The sequence below is a fragment of the Oncorhynchus mykiss genome, chromosome 17, assembly GCF_057628025.1.
Source record: "Oncorhynchus mykiss isolate SJ-2025 chromosome 17, ASM5762802v1, whole genome shotgun sequence".
Classification (NCBI taxonomy): Eukaryota; Metazoa; Chordata; class Actinopteri; order Salmoniformes; family Salmonidae; genus Oncorhynchus; species Oncorhynchus mykiss.
Window position 1 is genome coordinate 56,192,813 of NC_143038.1, and position 26,839 is coordinate 56,219,651.

Consider the following 26,839-nt stretch of genomic DNA (forward strand, 5'->3'; position numbering starts at 1 on the left):
TCAAGGACATTCAGAGACTTGTCCCGAAGCCACTCTTGCGTTGTGTTGGCTGTGTGCTTTGGGTCGTTGCCCTGTTGAAAGGCAAACCTTCGCCCCAGTCTGAGGTCTTGAGAGCTCTGGAGCAGGTTTTCATCAAGGATCTCTCTCCATTCATCGTCGCCTCGATCCTGACAAGTCTCCCAGTCCCTACCACTGAAAACATCCCCACAGCATGATGCTGCCACCAACATGCTTCATCGTAGGGATGGTGCCAGGTTTCCTCCAGACGTGATGCTTGGCATTCAGGCCAAAGAGTTGAATCTTGGTTTCATCAGGGGAGGGAGGGAGGGAGGGAGGGAGAGAGAGAGAGAGAATTTCCTGCAGTCCTCAGCTGCGAGAACATCTGTCTGTGAGGGGTCCAAACAGCCCCCCACGTGTTTGCTCACGGGTCGCCTGATTGCCTTTCCTTCCTCTTTTCTCTCCGACTAAAGACCTGCTGTCCTTCCTCTCACTCTAATCAACGCACCATGACCCAGAGAGGTGCATTCTGGGAGATGCAGGGGAGAGGGACACAAGGAATGGAAATAAGGGAGGAATCAAATTAAAATGTGTATTTGTGTTCAAGAACATGTGTGCGCGTCAGGAAAGACTAGTGTGTGACTGTGTGCATGTGTGACGTGGGCACCCTGTGCTCACCCTGGGTTTGGAGCCTGCTGTCTGGGTCACAGTGGTGCACCCTGGGGCCTGAGCTCCACAAAGAGGCCTTCTATAAACAGCAGCACATCACTCAGGCGAGGAGCCCAACAAAACCATTACCACGCTTTGGGGAACATAGAGCTGGCTTCATTACATCTGATATCACTTAGAAATAGAGCTGGAATCAAGACCTTTTCACAAATATATTTTGGTATTTGTTTTGTTAGTCCATTGTTGATAGTTCCAAAATATTTTGCATGTCAGCAATCAAGTTTTCAAGATACTGTATATAATTTTATAAATACAGAAATATGGCAGTTGCGTTTTGGTATTTTGATATTTATCTTGAAAACTTGATTTCTGACATGCAAAACATTTTGGGACTATGTCAACAATGGATTAGATAGTTTTTGGGTGAAATGTTCCTTTAAGGCAATTTTAAATGTGTATATGAAAGAGAGATGGGGAATAAGAGAGACTGAAAGAAACACTGAGAAACAGAGAAATGTATACATTTCAATAATCAGTTTCAAGGACTCATCATTTATAATTCAAACTTTATTTCCTTAATGTTGTGAGATGGAAAAATTATAAACACGTACAGCTCAGGAACAATGTCTTGTCTAAGATAAGTCATGTTTTCTGAAGCAAAAAGAGTGAAAATAAATTATCATAACAATAATTATAACAGCAATTATAACAACAATAGTTGCTCTGTTTGCTTGCTTATTTTTTCAATAAAATCTGTTAAAAATAGGGGACCAGGTGGGTGGTGTGTATTCCAGCATGTGAGGGATGAGGGGTCAGTGGTGTTTGTGTGTGTGTACATGTGTGGGGAGGCTGGGTCAGAAAGTCTTTCATTCCTACGGTATCAACAGTCTGTCCACAGCAGCCAGTCAGTGGGGAGATTAAGAGGGGAAAGCAGTGGTTCCCCTATCTCTTCTCTGATAGGGTGGGAGGGGGGGTACCAAAGTGACTTAGTAGAAAAAAGGCAAAAGAACCATGAATGTCCCCATTCGCACCAATGCGTCTTCGTCTTCCACACACTTGAAGGGGACAACTTAGCATACCCACATTCCCCTTCACCCTCTCACTTTCTCTCTACCTTCAGTCACGTCTCCTCTTCATCAATCTCTCAATGAGGCCAGGCAAAACAATGTCCTACTGATAGTTGATCCCCATTACTATTACCCTTCTAAAAACAGACGCAGTCCTCTTTATGTTGTCCCACAGTAGTGGTGGTGATGGAGTTGGAGGGGTGGTGGTGGTGGCAAGGCCTGATGCAGGCGCTTCAGGAGGCTTCAGTGCTCAGCCCAGGCCGGCGACCGACCTGAGTGGTGGGGATGGCTGAAGGAGGGGTGATGGATGGGCATGGGAGTTGGCAGCATGTGTCCGGAGTGGCTGAAGGGGGGAAGGTGGCCCATGTGGGTCATGTGTCCAGCCAGGCCGGGGCCACCCCCAAAGGGAGAAGACCTGTCATGCATGCATTTGGACAGCTCATCGTAGCCATCTCCGGAACGCTTGCCCCTCTTGGACTTGCTGGACATTTTGCGGTTGCGTGTCTGGATGCCCTCCTTCTTCATGGTCATTGGCCTGTTGACCTGTGGAGAGCCAGGGAGGAGGGATGTTAGCTAAGGAGAAGCCAGACAAGCCTGGAGTAGGCTATTGGAGTAGGCTTCATATTGATATTTTGTGGGTTTCAATATCATGTCAAATACCTGTTTCTTGTTTTAAAAAACTGTCCAGAACTAAATTATTTAGTCATTGGACATGTTCTTGCACTCTCAATCCTTTTATATTCAACTTTGTCAAGCTTCGCTCGTAATTGTGAATCATTTAGAAAAATCTAAACAACTATGATGGAAAACATATTGCCTTTTTAATAAACATGAGAAAAAATTCTGATGTGCCATAAATATTGTGGAACAGATGTAACAGACATTGGATAACCAAGCCACATTAAAAGGCATGAGCATTTTTACACTTTTGTCTTTAAAATGAAATAGAATCCTCTCACTGAACATGAATACATGAGGACTGGAAGCCACGCTAAACCTGAAAGGGCTACTCTCAGACAAGTTGGCATCAATATAACTGACGCCTTTACCCTGAATGACAGTCCCACCCTCCAGCCTCTCCTGGGAGTAACACCCCCCATTGAAACAAAGATGGGTTAATAGAAAGAAAAAACGACTGGCGGGTTCTGCTTGACAGGGAAAGCAGACTTTGCATCCCCAGCCTCTTTCTCCCCGGCTCCTCAATCGATACAAGCTGTCCGCCTACTTGACCAGCTCACCCCCCAGTTTCTATGTAAGCGGTCAGGCTACTTACGTTGTGCAGTTTGTAGTAGAGCCCGCAGGCGTTGCACACCGGGTCGCCATTGCCGTTGCGCCTCCAAAGGGTGGTGGTGGTGGTCTGACAGTTAGCGCAGCAGGTGCCAGCTCGTCTCGCAGCGGACTGGGGAGGAGAAAAACGCATACTGTTAATACATTATGAATAAAGCCATTCAAATGTTAGCTGATTTGATCATTGTATTAGGCAACAGAGGTCAACGAGGGAAGTGAACATGACATGAATACGATTATTGAAATTAACTACCGTGACGATTTAGGCATAGCCAAAGGCTACATTTCAAATGTTCATTCGGAATTTATAGGACATTTTAGAACTTAAAACCACTGGTTTTAAAAGCCTACTGTAATGTTCCACCAGATCTACCCATATCAACTAGTATCACGCATTGAACAACAGAATAAAACATTCTCTTCGGTAAATATCTTCCCATGTATCTTTTAGGGTGATGAGTATTATGACTTTGTGTTGCTGTGTAGGCCATTCTCCAACCAACCTCCTCTCAGGGCTACATCCACAAATAACATCAAAGACAGCGCCAGTTAGACTCATGAAATTGCTTAAAGGGAGTCACATCTGTATTGATTTAATTGAATATATTCTGTGATCTATACAAGCTTAATTCAATTTTTCAATTTGTGCAATGCTGCAAAAGCTGTTTCTAGTTAAATGCGTTGTTTCTATCTTTTACCAATTACTGCTGTCATATTTCATTTAATTAAAAAAATAGATAGGGCACATTAATAATGTATGCCGTCTTTTTGCATGATTCTCCCTTGATCCAGAGAATCAAACGACCCGAACTAAGACGTCTACAATACCAGGGTCCTGTCTGCCGATGCGCTTTGTGTCCATTACAGATCAATTTAATAAGAAACATTTCAACTCAGAATACAATAACTATACAGACATGATGCTGCATGTGTGTTTTTCCTTTTCATTCATTTAAGATTGTATCATATCATAGTTGTTCATTCAAAACATCCCCAATAAAGACAACGGTGGCGACGCACGGAATGTAAAAAACGACAACAAAAAACACTTCGCATTCCGACGCATAAAGCTTGTGCCACTGCTTACCCAGCATGACAAACAATCCATTTATTTTCCAACCCCCCCCCCCCCCTCACGTTTTCTCTCTCCACACACACATAACTGGTTCCTACAGTGCTGTGATAATCGCTCTACAGTACATGTCAAAGTCTGGCCTGAAAAATGCAGCGGGGTTTGTTGAAGGCGGAAACACCGGGGAACCTGGCTTCCTTATCGGGCCCGGGCAGATATCCGGATAGGAAACAACTGGATGCCCTTTGAACTGAACTCTGAAAACACTTGAGCTGAAAATGCAAAGCTGCGACCACAGACCGACCCATGGAAAATGTAATGGACTTCTCATCGGAAGAACTAGGCAGAGGCGCGCAGCCAAGGAGAAAAATGCAGAAGGTTTATTTACACCAAGCAGCGCTAAAATGAGTTATACTCGTCCCACTAATGCTGACAATGTTGCTAATACAGTAAGAAACGATGTATTTCAGAAAGACAGTTATTCAAAACATATTCAAATATAATCCCACCCTATTCACCATGCTCACCATCCCATTACATTTAGCTCAATGGAAGATAGCAATGGTAAAGCAAACAACCATTTCAATTTGTTGAACATTTTGAATGATTGATTTCAAGGTAACCACATGGGTTAGGCTACACACATACATTAAAAACACGAGGGAATTGGGCTACAATTAGGTTATCCAACTAATGTGTCTTTGGCACTGCATGACTGGAGGAGTATAAGTGTAAGTATAACTGTCTAAGTACAGATTGAATTAGATACTAAGGTATAAGCTATTGATTGAAACATGTATATGATGTAGGCCTATAGTAGCATATGATTTAATTATGTGAAATAAATTGAACGTCTAATCAGAACTAAACTATTCAGATTAAGCCTATAGGTCTACATAAACCAGGTGTGGCGAGTAAAACATCTACTGATCATGACTCATGAACCTGTTTAGCTGAGGAAAACAGAAGCTAGAAAAAGTCATTAGAGAAGCAAAATAAAGTAAAACCATTTTCTTGTAAAAAGAAAAATGGTGTTTAAATGCAGATTTACCATAAATGCGGTGTCTGCTAAGGGAGGGAACACTGCCTTTAAATTTCAATCAAGCTGTAACTTGTAATGATGAACTTCCATATGGATTGAGTAGAGCCCTAAATCTACTGCTTTAATGCTTAGCCCACATTTTTTTGAGCTATCCAAAAGTTAGGAGTTGGACTGGCATTGAAAGTAGCCTTAATTACTTTTCACAATTTACTTTTGGGAAACATGAATATCTTTTTAAACTTTGAGATGGTAAGACTGAAAATGCCAAATTAGTGATGTAGTGGAAGATACATGCAAATGTTGAAAATGAAATTTGCAAAGCACATAAAAAATGGAGAAAGGGGGAGATCGAAAGATGGAACAACTATCATTGGTTGCTAAAATGACTAGGATAATGCCTTTGGCTGCTAGAAAATTAAAGAAAGTTAATTTGAAAAACGATAGAATGTTAGAGTACATAAGGATGTGTTCCTTAAATATTTTGATCAACATTTCTATGGTTGAATTTTGGCTTGGCTACTTTGAAGCAAGGTAAGATATTGCCTCATAATAGGACGTATAACGTCCCGGTTTCAAACAACTAAGGAACAGGTCAAATATAGTGATGCTAATGATTATTTGCATTGATCAATCTCATGTGGCCTACTGTTAGCCTACTTGACTATGAAAGACCAACATGGGAATTATCATTTTAGGTCATTCAGAGTACATATCAATGTTACTCATAAAAGATTTCACACAGGGCAGGCCTTTTTACAGTTTTTTTGTGCAAAATTGGAGCATACCCACTCCTCTTGGCCCCACTACACCAGGGAGTAAGGCTCTCCTATAGAATCAAAGTTATGATTCCTAGTCAGAGTTCTGAATACAAAATGAAAGAAATAAAACAATTTCAAAATAAGCAGGAACCAATATATATATATTTGTTTTAAATAACTTGTAATGATAACTAAACAACTCATCATGATTAATAATATTGAACATTAAATGTACAATAATACTTTGGTCCGAGACAAACAAATATCTATAAAAGTGTATGTGCATTAAAAATAACAGGGCTTGGAATACTCCTTGCTCCTAAATGCCTGTGCAGAACACTGGACAAAGTGTTTGTGTGTGTGCACTGTTTTTTACTCACTCCAGTGTGGTGATAACTAAAGCAGCATGGGCATTGGTATCAGTGACAGTATCAAAAGTACCAGCAATAATAATAGCAGTAACAATGGCAATAGTAGCAGTATTGTAACAGGCGGTGTAGGGGATCAGCAGGGGGTGAGAGGGACAAACAATTCCAGGAAGATCATAGGGAAAATATAACTTTCCTGGAATTGTCCTGGCGGTATCTGCTTCATGCTCTATTTGGGCCCCCTTTCTCAGATGTGGAGGGGTAGACAGGAGAGAGACGGGGACTCACCAGTCTGCGTTTGGGCTTGATGAGAGGTCTGTTCTGGCCATTCATCTTGTGGTACAGGCCGCAAGCGTTGCACAGGTAGTGACCCGTCCCATCCCGCCGCCACAGGGGGGTGGAGGTGGCACCGCAGTTGACGCACTCGCGCCCCTCTGAGCAGAATTCAAGTGGAGGGAAGACAAAGGGAAATTTATATAATTAAAAAGTTCACACTCCATCAAAAGCTAAACTGTAACAGATTCACATTAAAGACAATAGTCGTCAGCACCAAGGAGGACAGACAGGTACTAACGAGCCTATTGGAGCCACTTTTCATTAGTAGTGTAATATGAAGTCTTAGTGCCCCCCCCCCCCCCCCCCCCTCGAGGACAGTGTCTCAGTGTGCAGGTGTACCAGCCAAGGACAATCCATATGACTGTCATTTGTACAGCTTGGTTCAGGGCGAATCTCCATGGATACAGACACCTGTATGTAAAGTGATCCAAGTTCGGAAGCCCAGAGACAGCCAGGACGTGTCCAAAGGTGTCCAAACAGATGAATGTGAGACACCATCAAATTAGAGCTACATAATTCATCAGCTTAGCAGGCACACATGATAGGAAACAGAAGTGTGTGCTGCTGGTGGTAGTATTAAATGTGGGCCTGACCACACTGTGGTCTCAACCAAATAGAATCCCATAATATAGCTCAGTATCACTTTATATCAACACGGCTTCTCTTTTTCCATTTACATTTGTTTACAAAATGTGTTCATTGTTAGGTTTGTGTACCTGGCAGCAACTGTGACCCATTTAGTGGTGACCCTGATTGTGTTTTGCTCCTCTGTAGTATTAAGTGCTCAAGCCTTTTCACCCACTTCTACAGCTTCAGCTGCAGAGAACAAATGGGTGTTCACTCTCTCTCCTCTCAGTTTCACTTCGTTTAATGCACAGGCTCAGTAAATTGGGAGGTTGCTGGTGCATCATGTCTTATTATAATGTCAGCGACACCCACAGTCCCATCGAAACCTGAGAGAGGGATCTGCTCTGGACAATGGCAGTGTTCACTTTGAAGTGTATTCTGAGTGTTTGACTCCCTCTCCCAGTCCAGCAGAGGCACCAGTATCAATACAACATCACCTTCCTGCTCCACAAATGCTAAAGCTGTTGAATTGTTGTGTAATTTGGGGAGGTTCCACAGGGAGAGAACACTGAGATCGCACTGGCCAAGAGTATAGGGAGTGTGAGGCCATTGCCCTTCGAGAGAAGAGGTAGGTAGGTGAGCAGAGAGGGCTGTTTTGAGGTTATTTAAACAAGAGACAACACTGTCTTAAGGTATGTGCTGACTGCTGAAATGTCATTGTGGCCATTTCATACAACAATCAATCACTGCTACATAAGATGGGACTGACAGATAAGAGTAGCTAATGGCAGGCCTTATAGTTACTGATTTTGGAGAGTAACTCACAAAACAGTAGGCTTTTCTTGCATTAAATAATCCCCTTAAAACATTTGTGAAGTGTTTGAATTAAAATATTTGCATAACCAATCTACCATTCACAAAGTATTGAACTACTAAGCATCCGTCAGACAATAGCACTTTGAGCTCTGGTGATCATCTAAATGGAGACAGTTGTTGCAATAATAAATGTCTCCCTATGAGCTCATGTGATGGCTTGATTAACCATCTAATTCATTATCTAGGATTTGTATTCATTTCTCTGAAGGTGATGTGCTCTTTGGAAGATCCTAAACTTTTATACAAGTAACGGCTATTATTACAGTATCATAATATCGTTATTATCAATTATAAATATCGTATTATGACTTTGTTGTGACTCATGTGGTCATTACCACTAGTGGTATAATCATCCTCTCAACTAGAGTAGGCTACCTTAACCCTGGGTTTCATTCCTTCTCACCATCACAGCGCACTGGGCCAAGGCCATGCTTAAAAACACAAACAGCAGGGCTCTGTCGCCTGTGACGGCGCATCGCGACGGTGCTTTGTTAGTATTGGGGCAAGCAATGGGCAGGGGTGGAGGTCGTGATTTGTTCACTCAGAAGTATAGGCTACAGGATATGGTAGGAGCCAGAGCGTCGTGACTCCTGCATTTTAAGTGTAATAAAGAACTACTCTAAAAGAAAACAACTGGAAGTGAACACTTCTGCCAAACAAGGACATTGGTGGGATATATGTTCAGCATCTAAACCAGATAAACATAAAAACGTCCACTTTGAATATGGTTAAAAATAGTAGCAAAATAATGATTATAGGCTAAGGCCACGTAGCACTTTTGATAGAACATGCACAATAGCTAAGCCTTATTACATTTTCTACTGAAATATTATTATATTCAGCACCCTCTTAAAAATACTATATCCTACTATAAGCCAAATAATCAACGAGAAAATACATTTTCACGTTGAATTCCCTATTTCTATTTTGGTGACTGTTGACTTTAGGCTATCATCTCTTTGCCTCGACTCCATAGTCATGTTCAAGCTGGTCCTGAATATTTGCGTTTGTAATCGGTGACCCTGATTAGTCGTTTCATGTTAGATTCCCATTAAGTGACCCTTTTAAGTGGATGGTGTTTACAAGTGGTGACGTATGCGATGGAACATAGATAAGAGTCGCTGAAACAGGTTTGAGGAGAAAGAAACGCTGCTGGTAAAAGAACCTGAATAAACTATTACAGCAACCAACCGTTTGACAGCGAAACACATACTGGATGGACCACCCAAACTATTTCAAGATATTTCAAGATAAAATAAACATTTATAGCCCTACAAGTAAAATCAATTTAAAGTATGTTAATTATTGTATGTGCCCTGACAGAAATCGATGCACTTCCAAAGCGTTTCGACAAACTATAGGCCAAGTTTATATCGTTAAACATGCAGGCCCAGATATTGGTATCTTAAAACTTAAATAATTATACCAAACTCTTTAGGTACAGGGTAACCTTTGGAATAGAGTTATGAAACTCACCTGAGCATGACCGGGCTTTGCTTTTACATTTCGGCGTAAAGCTGGATGAAGATCCGCCCAGCAGGCTACCGGGGTGGAAGAGGCTGCCGCCGTACTCATGTGGTGTTGGTAGAGAGTATGGGTAGGTCGGGATAGGGAGGTGCGTTGCGGGTGTTTGGGCACTCATCGAAGCCAGGCTGTTGCGCAAAGGACTGCAACCCTCCATTTTCATCCCGTCTGCGAGTGACACTTGGTACTTTATGGACTCCTTTTCGTCCATTCTCGCAGAGTTGGAGTTTGGAGAAGTAGGGCCGGGGTCCGGGGACACGTCTTTGGGAGGCGTAGGAGGGAAACTGTAGAGATGGTGCGGGCTGGAGTGGGACGCAGGGGTGAGGGAAGACACGGGAGCAGAATTGGAGCTACTACTGCAAGGGTAGCCAGAGCTAGCAGGATGCAGTCCGGGCTTGCTGAAATGGCTGACTGCCCATGCGTTATGATGGTGGGCAGCAGAGATGGCCGCCTTCCCGCTGTCCAGCCACGGAATGCCAGGGCTGTGGATGAGGTGTGGCCGGCAAACCTGACTCCCAAGGCGAGCTGGAAATAGAAATAAGCTATTATGAATTTTTACTAATCGAAAGCGATTGGTCCAGTTCTCTCAGAGTGCGTAAAAGTGCTGTCTCTTCACCTGTTGATGCAAACTCCAAACTATTTAAACACGACATCGAGTTATCATTTTCACAGTGTAAAAGTTAATCAAGTAGCCTACAGGGCACTAACTTAAACCCCACGTCATTTTACAATCACCAGCCAAAGCTAAAACAAGAGTTAGGCTACAACAGCCCCGTGCCATAGCCTATACGACATATTTACTAATTTAAATGTTCATGCTTATTGCCGAAAGCATGTAGGCCTAACTGAGAAGAAAAAAATCCACGAGGAGAAAATCGGACCTTTATAGAGGCCTTGATTGAACTGCTATTTGCCTATGGCCAATGCCTGGTCTTCGCTCAAGTTCCAGAACTTGGGCTAAAGAATGGTATTAGCAATTCTGCGCTTTTATATTATATCCGGAAGTTCCTCTCTCTCCACTTTTCTAGAAACCCCTGGCCCAACAGAGAGGGGTTAAATGACATACTTCCCTTTCCTCTTGCTATTTATTGCTTGAAATTCTCATTTAATGATTCCATGCCGTATGTCAGATACATATAAGCCTAGGCTACACGTTTATGGACATAGATGTGTTAGAGTGATTTAATTCACATATAGGCTTACCCGTGAAAGGGAAAAAAAATACAAAATGTCCTAGGATTAAATAAATAAATAAAAGTCCCATAAGGGACTGTTATGGCGACTTTTAACTGGTCCGGCGTCGTTTTCTGTGTCAAAGGGCTTTGCGCATCACACATAACCATTTATGGCAATAATATAGGCCTACCATCAATGAGTTTGAAAGCAACAGGCTGGGTTGAAGGAAACATGTAATCGTATTGTAACTCGCAAACTCTCGCAATTAACTACAGCTTTAAAGCAGACTTGACTAGAACACAAATACAGTTTAGTCACAAGGCTGAGCGCGTCTTACCATGTGTCTGGCTGTATGTAACCCTAGCCCGGGAATTGGCATAGTAGGGGTTCCCCTGAGAGTCCAAGTGGTTCAAAAACACGTCCACCTCGTCCGGGGGCAAAAGCGGCGCCATGGGCTCCATGTAGTTGTGGGTCAGGCTGTGGTGATGCGAGTCCAGGTGCTGCCCATTCAACACCGCGTGGTGATGCGCCATCCAACGAGATTGATCAGCTGCGACTTCCATAACTAAGTCTTCGATCTCCTTATCCAAGAAATAACCAAAACGCCGTAGCCTACTTTACTCAAAATACAAATTATCTTTCTGTGGTCCTTCTCCTGGATCAAGCACTTTTAAACAGTCCCGAAGTGTGGAGAAAAATATGGACGTAGTTGTGATATGGGTTTTCTGCACACTCTCCTTATAGTTTATTTGCTTCAGATATAGAAACCTTGATCCGTCTTGGCTCTTACTGACACCTGCAATGAAACAAAACAAAATGCTCTAATTTAATACACAAGGTGGTGCCAGCCCATTTTGTAGAACTCCTTCGGGGATGTTTACAAAAGATAAGAGATTGTTGTTATCCATATATGTTCAGTCCTCCGAGGAACATTGATTGTATAGATAGGCTAGTCTACCACTGAATCCCTTTTACTCATTCATATGTATCATTTTTTTTAAATAGTAAAAAAAAAAAACATTGCTGCAAGTTTCTGTTTTTTGCATCCAATCTTATTCCGTTAAAAAAACTTATTCTGAATATACCTGGTGAAAGTTTGATCTATAACTACGATCAGCTGTTCAAACACATTTTAATCTCTGAAAGGCCTGATCCGTGAGGTACCCGGGCGCACGCTCATTAATGAAATGTGGCTGTACTGATGCGACTGGCGCCAGTAAATTCAATATCAAGCGAGCCGGGGCGGAGTCACCCGTTAGCAGTGACCTCCTGTAAGCCAACCACAGATCAGTATAGCTACAATTGGCTCATGTATCCCAGCTCTTTCAATTTCCATTCTGCTGTAGAAACAGTAATGCTCGGGACCAAAAAACTAAAAGACATATCAATCAGCGTCGTAATTTCTTGGGGGTCTTTTTCTCTCTCGTGAAACTCACAAAATGAGCAATTGGGCTCTGATAAGGTCTTCTTCTAACAACACTCAAGAAGTGGACAGCCAAGATGGAGGCAAATCGTAACTAAAATGTAAACCTACCAAGTTCTAGAGCAGTCTATTACATTGCTTAGCCTTGCCTATACCACGTTTAGAGAACGCATCATAATACTATAAACTTGAATTTGAAGTGAATGCCAATGCTATTTTGAATTGGCTAATTAAATTAAAACAACCATGATTATATTTTCTAATCTACAGGTTTAGTGGGCTAATATAAATGCTATCAGACATCATAACATAATGATGGGTATTTTAGTTAAGCACTGTTGGTTTTTATTCTGTATTTCATGAATAAAGTGGTTGGTTTTACGCATAATGCCTTGTTTTACGCATATGCCCTGAGGAACTGCATCGGCAGGTTGGACAAACTTTACAAATATTATATATGCCAATCATGTAAATGTTACGTAGAACAACAACCATTACAAGTGTGAGTTTTCACATGAGACTGCAATTCAAATAAATACAACTTTCAGCACCTCTAGGATTAATATGGTTGGAGGTGTTTTATAACCTCGAAAGTGGGCCGATGTTGTGAACGCCTAATTGTCTTTAATTAGTAGTCACGACATTCTTCTTGTGAAAACACTGGTTTTGTCTCAGAAATAGGGCGATCAAACACTATTGGCATGGTAATAGCGCCTTTTTCTCACTTGGTGGTGCAGACAGGGCGTCAGGCCTCACTTGCGTAAAACCAACTGGTGACCATTAGCGGCACTTTGTTCATTCTTGTTTACAATCTCCTCGTGGGCTAAAACAAATTGGCTTGCCCAACTCAGGCAGAAAGACAGGAGTGCCGCCTGTTACTTTTCAGTTCGCTGCAGCTAGCGACTGGAACGAGCTGCAACAAACACTCAAACTGTACAGTTTTATCTCAATCTCTTCATTCAAAGACTCAATCAGTAAGAGTTACTGACAGTTGTGGCTGCTTTGTTTGATGTATTGTCGTGTCTACCTTCTTGCCCTTTGTGCTGTTGACTGTGCCCAATAATGTTTGTACCATGTTTTGTGCTTCTACCATGTTGTGTTGCTAACATGTTGTTGTTATGTTGTGTTGTTACCATGCTGTGTTGTCATGTGTTGCTGCCTTGCTATGCTGTTGTCTTTAGGTCTCTCTTTGTGTAGTGTTGTGTTGTCTCTCTTGTTGTGATGTATGTTTTTTCCTGTATTTATATTGTTTTAGATTGTTTAATCCCAGGCCCCCATCCCCGCAGGAAGCCTTTTGCCTTTTGGTAGGCCATCATTGTAAATAAGAATTTGTTGATTTGTTACTTGCCTAGTTAAATAAAGGCTACATAAAAAATAAATATAACCAGGTAGGCTTTGTCCTATAATTGCCCCATTTGCATAGCCTACCCAAAGACTAATATCTAGGTATATATGTGATTTACTTTAGTATAGATTAGAAATCCTCATGCCTTAGGTAAGCAAACGCCTACTCAATTAAATGCTACCAACTGAGCATCTGAGACTCATAATATGTAGGCTTACAAGTATAGTGGCCTTTTATTATAATGTGATGAAAAACTGTAGCTACACACTACATGGACATGCCATGTAGGACCTACCTGTTCCAAAGGAAATGCATCCAGGATGAATTTGTCAGTCGAGATATACTGGCTTAGCCACTATGGTAAAAATGTGGCATTTCGTGCCATGCTTTAACGATATTGAATATTAAAAATGATTTGTTTTATTGTGGCTTTTGTAATAAAGAGTGCGTGCGTGCGTGCGTGCGTGCGTGCGTGATTGACATGCAATAATTGGAGGGAGCTCGGGGCCCAGACTGACCGCCTCTCTGACGCCGCGACTTGACGTCACAGCATCACAGAAAAGGGGAAAAAATACCAGCGCATGAACTTTATAATCGTTCCAAAAAAGCCTCGAGATCAACGAGGACCAAGTTTCACTTATTCTGATAGAAATACAGTGATGTTTTGGCCAAGCTTATGTGAAGTAATTACATGCGCTCTACTCAACCTGTTAAAAAGGGATGCATGAATGCTTAACGCAATGTTAGAGCAAAGCCATTTGCGCAGTTTGGGCTTTGATATGAGCATGTCTGTATGGTGTGTGTGTGTGTGTGTGTGTGTGTAGCTTGACATTCAGTCATTGGCACTGGCCAAGGGCCATGACATGATGAGCTCAGCTCTCTGTGCGTCAAATCCTAAAATCAACAAATTAACGTATGTGGGGGTCTTAACACACCCAGGGGTCTCTCTAATTATGTAATCACCCAAATACAGACATTCTCCTGAAATGAGACATATATAGCTACAGAAAATTACAGGTGTAGCAGTGAGGAGATTTGTCTTAATAAATTGTTTTTTATGTATAATGTGCAACTGTCTGTCGATTCATTGAGCTGGTCTAATTTTCTATGGCACGTAGCTAGGTCTAAAGTACAATATAAATATTCCCTACAGATATTCCATTGAAAAAAGTGCAGAACTTCATGCCAACTGCTTTAAAAATAAATAATAATAAGCATCAACACAATAGATCTCTTCAAACTATGATGCATCAATTTAATAGTCATGTACCAACTCAAATTTCAAATATGAATTATTCTTGATTTACATCTTGACCAAATCCTATATAGTGATCATAGCAAGAAAAACCTATCATTTTACAACACCTTCACCCTAATGCATACTGTTTGTAATTCACCCCTGCTGTCTGTCTGTGTTGTTGTCTGTCCTCGGTGCTGTGCTCCTCTCAGCGTTGTGCTGTCTGGCTGGGACTGGGTGGGTCAGGCCCAGCAAGCAAGCTTCTCCATTGTTGTTTTGCTTGTTTGCCAAATGGATTACTCAACAGGATTTACTCCTCTGTAATTTATACCTTCATTAATCCCATTTGTATCTGTGCTGGAACAAAGGATGGGATGATGGGTTGGGGGCCGGGGGGGGAGGGGGGGTCCTCTCTCAAGGACATAGCAGAATTGTCTCACAGGGGATACTACTAGAGCGGCAGAACCCTTGGAGGTAAGCAAGGGTACCTATAGCTGAGGGAAAGACTTTATTCCTAATAAATGTTAATTGGCTATCTTTACATAGCAAACACAGGCATGGTTATGAAAGACAATACAATAGTAGCAAAACCATGTCAATTCCTAGTTTTTTTTTCTTTTCTGCTGTAGGATTGAATCTGTGCAGTGGACAGCTTTGAAACATGCTGAAGATATACCCTACCACCATTGCTAAGGTATGGTTGTTATTACTGAACAAGAGTAAGTGTATGAGTTACAGAGAGAATTCAAATAATTAACAGGTGCTGTTATGAAATGAGCTTGCCTTTCTTAACCTGTTTCTTCCCTTTGCTCCTGGTCATCTATCATTTTCCAGCGGGCTGGGGGGGGGAGTGGGGTGGTAGTGAGAGCCACAGAGGGGTTTGTGAAGATAAGCAGAGCTGGGGAGAGGAGAATGACACAAACCAGCTGAAGCATTATTGTCCTTTACTCATGGGTAATTAGATCGAGCCAGGGCACTAAGGGCTATAGAGACACACGCACCCAACACCCAGCCCATCCTAGTGGAAGTGCATGGGAACACAGAACGAGATGTGAAAGCTATGCCTTTTCACCCTCACATTAAACTGCATCCATTTACTTTGAAGTTGGTATATGTTTTATTTGAATAAATTACACTGAGGTGCAGCTGAATATTGGAGAAGTCAAACTACTATTTTCGGAGTAGGCAAATCTAGCTATAATGGCCCATTAATGGATGGACTTCTGTACATGTTGGCTTCCTGTATCTCACTGGTAGCCTTGACATAATTTGAGGGTCGTTTATTTAGATTAGGTGTAAGTGATACTTTTGATTTATATGAAGTTGACCACAAGACACACACACACACACACACACAAACAGACACATAAAAGGGATGCTTAACTCTTTGGCATGTGAGGGACTGCTATGTGATAAGTAACCATAAGGGGCCACATGTTGAGTTTCGAGTGAAAGCGTCATTTTTATTAGATGATCTCAGTCTCACCGGGGCAATAAATATGCCTGCTCAAGACAACAGTTCCGCCCCTGTTTCTATTCGAGCGCTGAGATCATGACGTTTTTGCCCTTTCTTATGATGAAAGGGGTTTTCTGGAGTTAATGCGGTTGAAAGCACAGGTGATTGATTAGTGGATACATCGACATATGTCAATATAACGCCAATGTTGATCTCACACCCTTGATTGGTTAGCCTATCTGGATCTGCATAATTCCATTAGAACAACCCGAGGACACAGCAATTTTCACATTTTAAATGATGAACTATTAAATACTTAATGAACATCTAGTACAGAAAATCAGATCACACTAAGTCAGGTCATTCCAAAACGGATACTCGCAATAACCATGTAATACATAACACTGTTAAACCATTAAGAATTTAATCTGGACAAATTATAATCGATGCTCTTCTTCTGCTCATATGGGATACCAGGCAGGTATTTTGGGGGGACTCGGGAGGACTATATTAGCTCTACCAGATGACTTAATGTTCGAAGTATCACATTATGTTATGTTCCTAGTCTATATAGCATAATATTTACAAAAAACAGTAGGCCTAATAACTAATGCTCAAAGGAGCTAGCTGTAGGCATAGTAGCCTATACAGTCTCAATGCATTTTTTCAACTATTTTATTTGAGGTCTATTTAGTCTTATAAAAAATATTGTTTAGAAAACCAGGAAAACTTGTTTGATAGTCGTAATTATAGATTTGACAGAAAAATGCAAACAGCACATAATCGCATCATATAATAGCACAATTGGATTAGATAGGCTACTGCTGTAACTGCGTAACGAATTATTCTGAATGGTAAACTATATGATAAACACATAATAAACAGTTTGAATAAAATACATTCCAATTGTAGTCCATTGTTGTCATTATTGTGATGGCTTGTATTTCATGTTGTTCTTCTCACATTCTAACTACTCCGTGTCCATTCCGAGTGCCGTGCCATGGCTCTCTGCGGCCTATAATGTAGTACATTTTAAATGATACATAGGCGCGTTCATTATTTTTGACTGGCATAAAGCTTGGATAGCCTACTCTCTCACATTGTATTTCAGTTGATGGACAACTATGCAATATGCACCCCAACCAGTAACAACATTGCAAGGATCATATATCCTAAATAATTCCATTTACCACAATACCCTATGTAAATATTGAATAGCTCTTACCACTTGAGGGTTGCATATGTAGTGGCTGATCCCTGTTCTTCGCGATGCACAGGCTAGATGGACACAAACTGCCTCGGTCCTGCTCTGCCTGGGAGAGGAATAATGAGAGACTCGGTCTTGTATAACCGGGTCTCCGTTTCGCTTGCCTGACACGGCGTAGTTCTAGCACGTTTCCCTGTTATGCGCACAGTGATGAAGGTGGTAGATTTGCCTAAAAATCAATCCGCGTTTATTGGTGATGCTGCTGTAGAAGTTATGTCGCTCTTTCCCAAGAGTTCTGTCAGCTGGCAAGCAGTTTAGCGACCTCTCTCTCTCCCTTTCAACCCTTTCACTTTTTCAATCTCTGCACTCCCCCTTTCTCTCCACTGAAAACGAGAAAGAACTTCATAGACGTATAGAGGCTGGAGCAACGTAACGATGTCGGTCGGTGCGTCAACCAGTCTCTATCTTGTATTCCGGATCCTGGCTTTGGCCATTTTGATATGGATTGTGGAGGAGGGTATCTAGTGTTCATTCTTAAAAACATTTTAGTCATAAGGTTTATCCGGCCTACAGTTTCACTTCATAATCAGTAAGCAGAACAGTTCCTTATGGAATGTTATGTGAGAGTGGAAGGTCAATATCACTCAACCAATCCAATAACCAATCAGGTTATTTTGAACTGTAATAAAAGTCATATAAAGTAGGCCTAGTTTAGCGCTATGGCGATGCAATATATCTTCAAAATAATATAATCTATGAAAAAACAAATAGTGATTATATTAGCCTACCTATTGAGCTATCGTGAGTTGTTGGGCTATGATGAAGCAAGCTACATAAATCTACATGCACAATAGTATTTGGCCTAGAGCAATCCGGTGTAATGAATTCCTTCGCCAATTTGGATTAAAATACGGTATACCCCATGACCGACCCGCCCTCCTCCCATCTTCTTTTTACTCTGTCCCACACATTAACACCAACTTTTAAAACATGCAAAGCCTCAATATCTCCGGCACGCGACCTGGGCTCGTGCACTGCCTCTGAAGCCAGGCAGGTGCAAGGGTGCAAGGACTGCTGCATCCCGGGCTCGTGTCCCCTAGAGTAGACACACACAAAAAGAGGAGAAAACCAAGCTTGCATCAATAGAAACAAAAAAAGTAAACTCTGACATAATTAATTGCATTCATTTCAAAACTTAAAATAATTTATGCAAAATTCATCAAAACCCGATCTGTTTTGGCTCATGCATAGGGCCTTGAATGAAAAAAAACAGACAGAATATACACACTGACTTGACATAAGTTTAATTTTCTAAATAAAATAAACTGACAAGAATCGTCTGGTTTATGGTAGGTTATATAATTTTACGAAAAAAAGAAGAGAAGCCGAAAAATAAAGACAGTTATCTTGAGATGACGCTATGTCAACTCTCCCAACTGGAGGCAGAAAAAGCTCCATAGGCTACATGGTATAAATTGTGTAACTTCGTCATGTTGATGCCTTACAACAATCCGTGCATATACGCCCAGAGAAACACATTTTAAATAGCCTGTATTGTGCATTTAGGCCTACATTTTTATTCAAATAACATTGTTGTAATATAACATAAAATTCAATGACGGCGCACAATTGAAGACAGCATATCTTGTTGAAACTGGAGAGGGCATTATTGGCTTAGGCCTACTTGCATCCAGTAACTAGCCTTTACCTTCCTTGAAATGCAGACTCGACCCCGGTCATGATGTTGTTATCCCATTATCCAAAGTAGAAGTTATAGCACACAAATAAAAATGCACTCAACATTTGAGAACTTGGAGCAGACATATGAGAGAAATGAGAACGGTAACGATCCATTATTTTCATAGTATCCCACCCCAAAAGCGACAGTTCTTTATTTCACTAAAAGTTGCACCAAAATCAACAACAATGGTTATGATCATACCAGTTAATGTTAATAGTTATAATCAAACACTCATCACAAATAGCTCTTTATGTGTATTGATCTTTTCGTTTATTTCGGCTACAAGACCGTAGAATATCATCACTTGACAACAAACTGGTTAAGCTAAATTAGAAATTTCGTAACATGCTCATAGCATTAACCCAATTAGAATGCTAATTAGTTAAAGATCAATAAAAGTACGAGCAGCGCAAGCCTTGTGATCCGTCCAGCGGAAAGAGCTGCCTCCTGATTTGAGCGCGCGATAAAAGCTTATCAGCACGGAGCTTCCATTCCTATTTGCAACTATTGAAAAAATAATAATAAAAAAGACTCAAATATATATAACCCATATATTGATGAAGCTGCTCAACTCATGTTTTTTTAAATAGAAAATACGACATGTCATACTGTCCACCCAAATCTAGCCTATAGGCTACAGTTGGACACCTATATAGCTTCTAACATTTTGAAGCAAATTTTCTTGAGGTGAGCCTAATGACAATAATACAAACTTTATAGTTCAAGGTCAAGGACTTAATAATAATACAAATAGGCTGAATTATAGCCTAATAATAATAATTGGCCTTACAATAATTGAATAGCCTAATAATCTTTATCATAGGGTTATCATAATCACATAATCACATGAAAATGCAGCGTTTATTTTTGTATGTTTCTTGTCTTCTTCTTGTCTTCTTGTCTTCTTGTATGTTTCAACATGGTCTGCAGCAGGGTTTTTGTATGTTTCTTATCATTTTCAACATGGTCTGCAGCAGGGTTTTTGTATGTTTCTTATCATTTTCAACATGGTCTGCAGCAGGGTTTTTGTATGTTTCTTATCATTTTCAACATGGTCTGCAGCAGGGTTTTTGTATGTTTCTTATCATTTTCAACATGGTCTGCAGCAGGGTTTTTGTATGTTTCTTATCATTTTCAACATGGTCTGCAGCAGGGTTTTTGTATGTTTCTTATCATTTTCAACATGGTCTGCAGCAGGGTTTTTGTAAGTGTCTGCATGGTGCTTGGCTGGAACGTTATTATTTATGTATGCAGGCTGCATTAGATGCCAGGGCCCTTCTTCTTCTGATTATTACCAGGGGTAGGCTAATATTTCATCGGTGCTAGGCAATCTTTGTTCTCTGTGAAGATAATAAATGGCCTAATCGTTATCAGCAAACTGCTCGGGGTGTCAGCACCGACCGAGGCTGAAAGCAGGGTCCAAAGTGCCGCTGAATAAATTGGTGTTCCTTATCTCTCACTCCCAGATTATCGCCGCCTTTTCAGACGCACACAACAAATACATTCAATGCATCGAATGCATCATTTGAGGGGGGAAGATCCCGCAGGTTGATAGAGACATACAGACACAGGGAATGCGAAATATTTACACGTTTTACCCGCTCCCGTGTTTAGAGCCAATATTAGGTAGGCCTTTGGTTCATACATTTTACATATCACCCTATATTAAACATATATCACAGTGAAGTGATATGATGGTTATCTGCCTGATTAATCCTGTCTCCTCAGTTGTTGTCTCTACATTGGTAGTGGTAAAAAAAAAAAAAACTCGTTATTTCTTTGCGTCGGATGTAGCCTTGTAGCCTATTGGTTTTCAGACATACATTTCTATACTGAATAGCCTACTATAACTTAAACTATAAACGCTGACATTTGAAACACAATGGAACATAATAACTAATAACAATTGATAATGACACTATGAATGAACATACATAACAATGCAATAAATAATAACATAATACTGTAATAATTGTAGCTTAGGCTAAATAATAACTACAATAATAATAATGCATATGTTGATTAATCATAGTATTAGCAATGGCAATAATATTCACTTCAATATACATTTTAGTCATTTAGAAGACGCTCTTATCCAGAGTGACTTACGGTTAGTGCATTAGTTTTAAGATAGCTAGGTGGGACTTACAGTTAGTGCATTAGTTTTAAGATAGCTAGGTGGGACTTACAGTTAGTGCATTAGTTTTAAGATAGCTAGGTGGGACTTACAGTAAGTGCATTAGTTTTAAGATGGCTAGGTGGGACTTAAAGTTAGTGCATTAGTTTTAAGATAGCTAGGTGGGACTTACAGTTAGTGCATTAGTTTTAAGATAGCTAGGTGGGACTTACAGTTAGTGCATTAGTTTTAAGATAGCTAGGTGGGACTTACAGTTAGTGCATTCGTTTTAAGATGGCTAGGTGGGACTTACAGTTAGTGCATTAGTTTTAAGATAGCTAGGTGGGACTTAACAGTTAGTGCATCCGTTTTAAGATGGCTAGGTGGGACTTACAGTTAGTGCATTCGTTTTAAGATGGCTAGGTGGGACAATGGCATATCAAAGTCATAGTAAGTTAATTTTTCCTCAATAAAGTAGCTATCAGCAAAGCCAGGGCTACTAAGGGAAACGAGTCAAGTGCGAGTGTTATTTCACTAAAAGCTTGCAAATGCAATATATAGGCCTATATAACAAATACAATAGGCCAATATACTTCAACATTCCCGAAGGTATGGCAAAAGTTTATTCGAGCAAGCAGACAAACAGTTTCTGCCGTTTTCTATAGGCATACTGTTTATTCTCTAACAAATGCATTTCTTAAAATATTCAAATTCAAACACAATTCTTTTTCCATGTTTTATGTGTATGAAATAGGCGTACTATAGACCCGGTGTGGTATGCTAGGCCTAATATTCCTTTATTCTCCCATGTTATTTTTTGATGTTTTATGAGAGAATATTTGGCATACACGATTATGCGTCGATCACACCTACACTGTCGTTGCGCAAAATGGTAATCAGCATCATCTGGATATGTGTGCAACAAAAGTGTAACATTCACCTTCTGCTACCATTTCTGTCAAGCCGTCTAAGCATACCATTTGATGCATATGTTTGATAAATCCAACATATGCACCACACAGAACACACTGCAACAGCCTCTGCAACGCAATGCTGCAAGGCAAACTCATTATTCTATTGGAAATGAATGTACTTCTGGTGTACCAAACGCAATGACACTGTAGGTGTGATCGAGGTGTAGGCGCAAAAACTTCACCATGGACATCGAGTTCTCTGATGACTGCCCTTTGAAGTTTGCTGTAGTCATACATCTCAGAGTCTACATTACTAATTTGACCACACAGAGAGCAAAATGTTTTGTGTTTGAGAGAGAACCGTTTTCCATTTATAATCGAGCATGGAACATAATGTAGTATTTAGGAGTGACACTTATGACAAAAAAAAAATCGAGTTTTCCAATATACACAAACTCCCCTTTTAATAACAAGGTATCTCCACCAGCCATGTGCTCTGATGGTCTCCTAGACAACCAAGATAACAGAGCAGCAGTTTTCCATATCAGCGCCAGTCTATTATATCCTGGGATTAGCTCTCTTTCCGAAAAGGTCAAACACAAAATCATGACACCTGGTATTTTCACCCTGGCTGTGAGTGCACACACATGTATATACATGCATTTGCGTGCCATTTCATTTAAAGTCATTAACCTTCAAAATGTCCCTGCTCACAAAATATCAGCATCACAAAGAAGTACTTTCTGTGACTTATGGTGAATGTAGACAGAACAACATAGCAGCAACACAAGCTGAGGCTTGGAGAGGTTACTCAGGCTATTTGTCTCACTACCAACCCACTAGGGCTCCAGTTTTAGTAGCAATTGGGCCCAATGTACTGTTATGTAGCGACCCCTAGTGATGAGATGATCATTCAAAAGTAGATCAACATTCAAATGAGGAAAGTGGAGGAAAATGGATGAAAGTGAAAAAAGTGTGTGTTTGTGTGTGTGTGTGTGAGAGAGAGAGAGAGAGAGAGAGAGAGAGAGAGAGAGAGAGAGAGAGAGAGAGTCTGTGTGCATGTGTGTGTTGGAAGAGGGAGATAAATGACGAACATAGAGAGAAATTCATGGAGGATAAAAATGAATTCAGTCATTGAGAATAGATGCAGGGGATGGAGACAGAGTGAGAGAGAAAGAGATTGAGAGTGAGTGAGTGAGTGAGAGTGAGAGAGAGAGAGAGAGAGAGAGAGAGAGAGAGAGAGAGAGAGAGAGAGAGAGAGCGAGAGAGAGAGAGAAAGAGAGACTACAAAAGGCCATTGCACAGCTGGAATGTTCCAGCTGGGATTCCCGATGGCTGGACAGGAAGAGAGTGGAGTCCTGACAGGAAGAGTGGGGCTGGGAGGGCTAGCGCTGGGTGGGGAGAGAGAGAGAGTTGTTTCCTGTTAGCTGCTCTCCCTCTCTCAACACATTTCTCTCTAAGTGTTCTCTGTCTACCTATCCCTCTGTCTTTTGCCATGATTCACTCCCCATCCACATTAGGACTTGTAGGCCTATTGGTTATGAAACCATCCTATTTCCCTCAAATGTTCACCTTCAAACTCCTCATATGAGTTCACACAGCAACAGGGTATGATACATTTGATCAATGGGGTTGTGGGAGGGAGGAGAGTGGGTCAAGCTGCCAGGCCATCAGGTTGCTTGAGGTGTAAATAAACTGGGGAGCAGGAACCAGGTGTTACCACGGTGGTACTTCCTGCCTGTCAGATCTGTCAGCCAGGTTACAAACCCACGTGGGCTCACAATAAAAGCCCATGTACCAACGGGACAACACGAGTTAATATCAGAGGTTTGACAAATAGAGGTTAAGAAAACACAGAAAGAATGAGTCTCACAGTAGATATGAAATAGAGTGGTATGTGAAGTGTGAGAGGAAAAATGTCTTTGTCTCTCCTAAACTCAGTAGACAATCAGAGTTTCCTATCAGCTCTGGAGTAGGGGGAAATTGGCTGCCCTGGAAAGGAGAGGGCCAATCTCACAGCCAATGGGAAGTGCCCCTGTCACTCTAATCAGGAGTGATAGAGAGGAGGAAACGTATGTGTGTGTGTGTATGTGCACACGTGTGATTGCATTTGCACATAGGTACATGTGCATATGTCTTTCTCTGTGTATGGATGAAGTTGTTTTTAACCATGTCTCACTGGGTCTAGAAAGCCCATGGATCTGTCATGGATAACATACACATGTATAAAATAACCATCAGAGCTGCCACCTCTTCACTTCCCCTAGAGATGGATCACCCAGTGGATGTTTTAGGTGAATGTCTCCCTGAGAGGCATGACCAGCGTGCCTTTGATGGAGAGCCATGTGACAGAGATCAGGGGGTCTTAGTGGGAGCTGTGGACAGTTACATACAAGGGGAGGAGGGCAAGAGGATTACACTTTCATCAATACAAATCCATAGAGAAGAGACAAACTGACATAACACACATATACCATGTATACAAACTCTGATTAAGAACACACATACTCTATGCAGTAGATGGAAGCAATGACAACATTCTCAATGATTGTCCCCCTCTTTCTGTCTCTCTTGCACCTTTTCCTCCATTTCCTCACCATACAACCCACCCTACCCGCCCCAGACAAGAATGTGTCTCTCCACACCCCCGACACAATCCTCTGTTTGAAGTCAGATGAACACATGTCCAGATATCTCTCCATCCCTCTCTCTGTTCCCTTCCTTACCCTTCTCTGTCCGTTTGTCTGTCTATCTGTCAGCCGTGCTCATCTCCACCCTCTGCAGCTGTGAGACGGGCACAGGCGCTCTCATTGTGCTCCTCTTCCTCGCCCTCGCTCGTCTGCACCCGCCACAATCACACCTGCCACCTGCACAGGACATGGGCCCTGACCAGGCAGCTTTCATCTCCCCCCCAGCGCAGGCCCCTCTGCCCCAGGCCTGTCACTGTGGAATGGCAGACACACGGGTTAGAGGACGGAGAGCCATCTCTGTTTGTTTCCAGGTCAAGAGGAGCTAAAGTATACAGGATTTGTCCACAGCAAAGGAATAGATTTTAGCATAGGATGCAACATTTTTTAAATGATTTTGAATACAACAGGAGACAGAGACCTGGGAGTGTGTGGGTATTGCCAGAATGCATGATGGGGATTTTCCTTGTTTATATTGCCTTGTATCCCAAAGTCAATTCTCTACAGATTACCATCACTTTAGGCAAAATATCATCAACAGCATTTTAGCTATTGTGGGTAGTGAGTACAGTCTTTACAGCATGGAGGACAGTCAAGTATGACAGATATTTGATGGCACATGGTTTCCCATTTGCATTTATAAGTGTTTATGAGTGTTCATGAATGCGTGTGTGTGTGTGTGTGCATGCCAAACTGGACTCAGGGGTAGACTTAACATAGTACATGTAAATCCAGGACACTTCAATTAGTATGATATGTTCCATCATCCGTTTCATATGATACGTTGCGAATTACAATTTGTATATGTTACAAAGTGTAATTTGTACAATATGTTACAAATTTGCAAAATGATATGTTACAAATTCCAATTTGTTATGGCTAACGTTAGCTCAGTTAGGGTTAGGGGTTAAAGTTAGGAGTTAGGTTAAGCAGTTAAGGTTCGGGTTAGCTAACATGCTAAGTAGTTGCAAAGTACTGTAGCTAAAAATTAGCAAGTAGTTGCAAAGTTACTAATTAGCTAAAATGCAAGTTGTCCGTAATGAGATTCAAAAAAGCAACCTGGTTATACACCCATCCACCCCGACCAACCACCCTACTTTTGTTTTGCATTAACTAACCTTATGTCTTATGTAATCGTACTAAGCATAAGATATCATTCTAATTTGAGGCTCCCGGATTTATGTTTACTATGTTATGTCTATGAGACCAGGTTTTGCATGCATATGTGTGCGAGTATTGAGAACTCCCTTGATGTTTGGATTAGTTTCCTCCTAATCTGCATGGTTTCTCTCTTCTCTCTTCAACCTTCTGCTCTGTGCGTGTATGTATGAGCTGCATGTATAATAAAATAGGGACAGGGAGGATGGCTTCTCTGAGGGAGTGATTTATGAGCACGCACTTTGAAGGGTCTTCAGTGCAGGATATTGTTCTCTGACAGTGACTGGTCCCTCGGTAGGGTGTGTGTGTGTTAGAGAGAGCGGGAGAAAGAGATTAGGAGAAGGGGCCTGCAGGTGAGCTCTCAACATAATCAATCACCACCATGTCACGTTGCTCTTGCCCTCTAGATTCCCCATTTCATAAGTACCTGGCTTTTTCTTTCAGATTCTTCCAAAACTATCAATTCATTCTGAGAAATAACTTACTTGCAATAGCCTAAGTTACTGCATCAGGAAATAAATACTATTTATGCAACACATAACAACCACATGGTTCACACACACATGTCCCTCAGCTTTCACTCTTCGCCACATCAGGATACAGTTCTGTTTGTAGATTCCGGTTTAAACAGAATTTTGCTCGGATTTGGTCAACAGCTCAACCGCAGCCCTGGTGTGACCGGTTATCACATCCCCTATAGGCTGAAACTAAAGCAAGGCAGGGCCAGAACTGAAAGGAACATCTCTAACGAATCTTCACCTCCTACCACCCACATATCAACCAAATACAGTAAATCACACTAAACTATTACAAGAA

At 41.3% G+C, this 26,839-nt stretch overlaps 1 protein-coding gene across 4 annotated transcripts; it reads right to left on the reverse strand.

Moving 5' to 3' along the window:
- Nucleotides 1-1,218: 1,218 nt before the first annotated feature.
- On the reverse strand, nucleotides 1,219-17,847 carry LOC110494514 (GATA-binding factor 2). Of its 4 annotated transcripts, none has more exons than XM_090205995.1 (6): nucleotides 17,426-17,847; nucleotides 11,077-11,535; nucleotides 9,516-10,088; nucleotides 6,549-6,694; nucleotides 3,007-3,132; nucleotides 1,219-2,276 (listed from the first exon to the last, which is right to left on the reverse strand). In XM_090205995.1, the coding sequence occupies exons 2-6, from the start codon at nucleotides 11,300-11,302 to the stop codon at nucleotides 1,977-1,979; spliced, it is 1,371 nt and encodes a 456-aa protein (XP_090062121.1). In that variant the 5' UTR covers nucleotides 11,303-11,535; nucleotides 17,426-17,847; the 3' UTR covers nucleotides 1,219-1,976. The 4 variants fall into 4 exon arrangements, with proteins under 4 accessions (XP_090062121.1, XP_090062120.1, XP_090062122.1 ...); XM_090205994.1 differs by lacking the exon at nucleotides 17,426-17,847 and adding an exon at nucleotides 11,825-11,945; XM_090205996.1 differs by lacking the exons at nucleotides 11,077-11,535; nucleotides 17,426-17,847 and adding an exon at nucleotides 10,180-10,621.
- Nucleotides 17,848-26,839: the final 8,992 nt, after the last annotated feature.

Excerpts from the sequence above, each read along its gene's own strand:
- LOC110494514 (XM_090205995.1), bottom strand. The coding sequence starts at position 11,302 with ATGGAAGTCGCAGCTGATCAATCTCGTTGGATGGCGCATCACCACGCG. Across the intron at positions 6,695-9,515 it reads CAAAGCCCGGTCATGCTCAG|AGGGGCGCGAGTGCGTCAAC; the intron begins GTGAGTTTCATA and ends AATTCTGCTCAG. Across the intron at positions 2,277-3,006 it reads TCTACTACAAACTGCACAAC|GTCAACAGGCCAATGACCAT; the intron begins GTAAGTAGCCTG and ends GGCTCTCCACAG.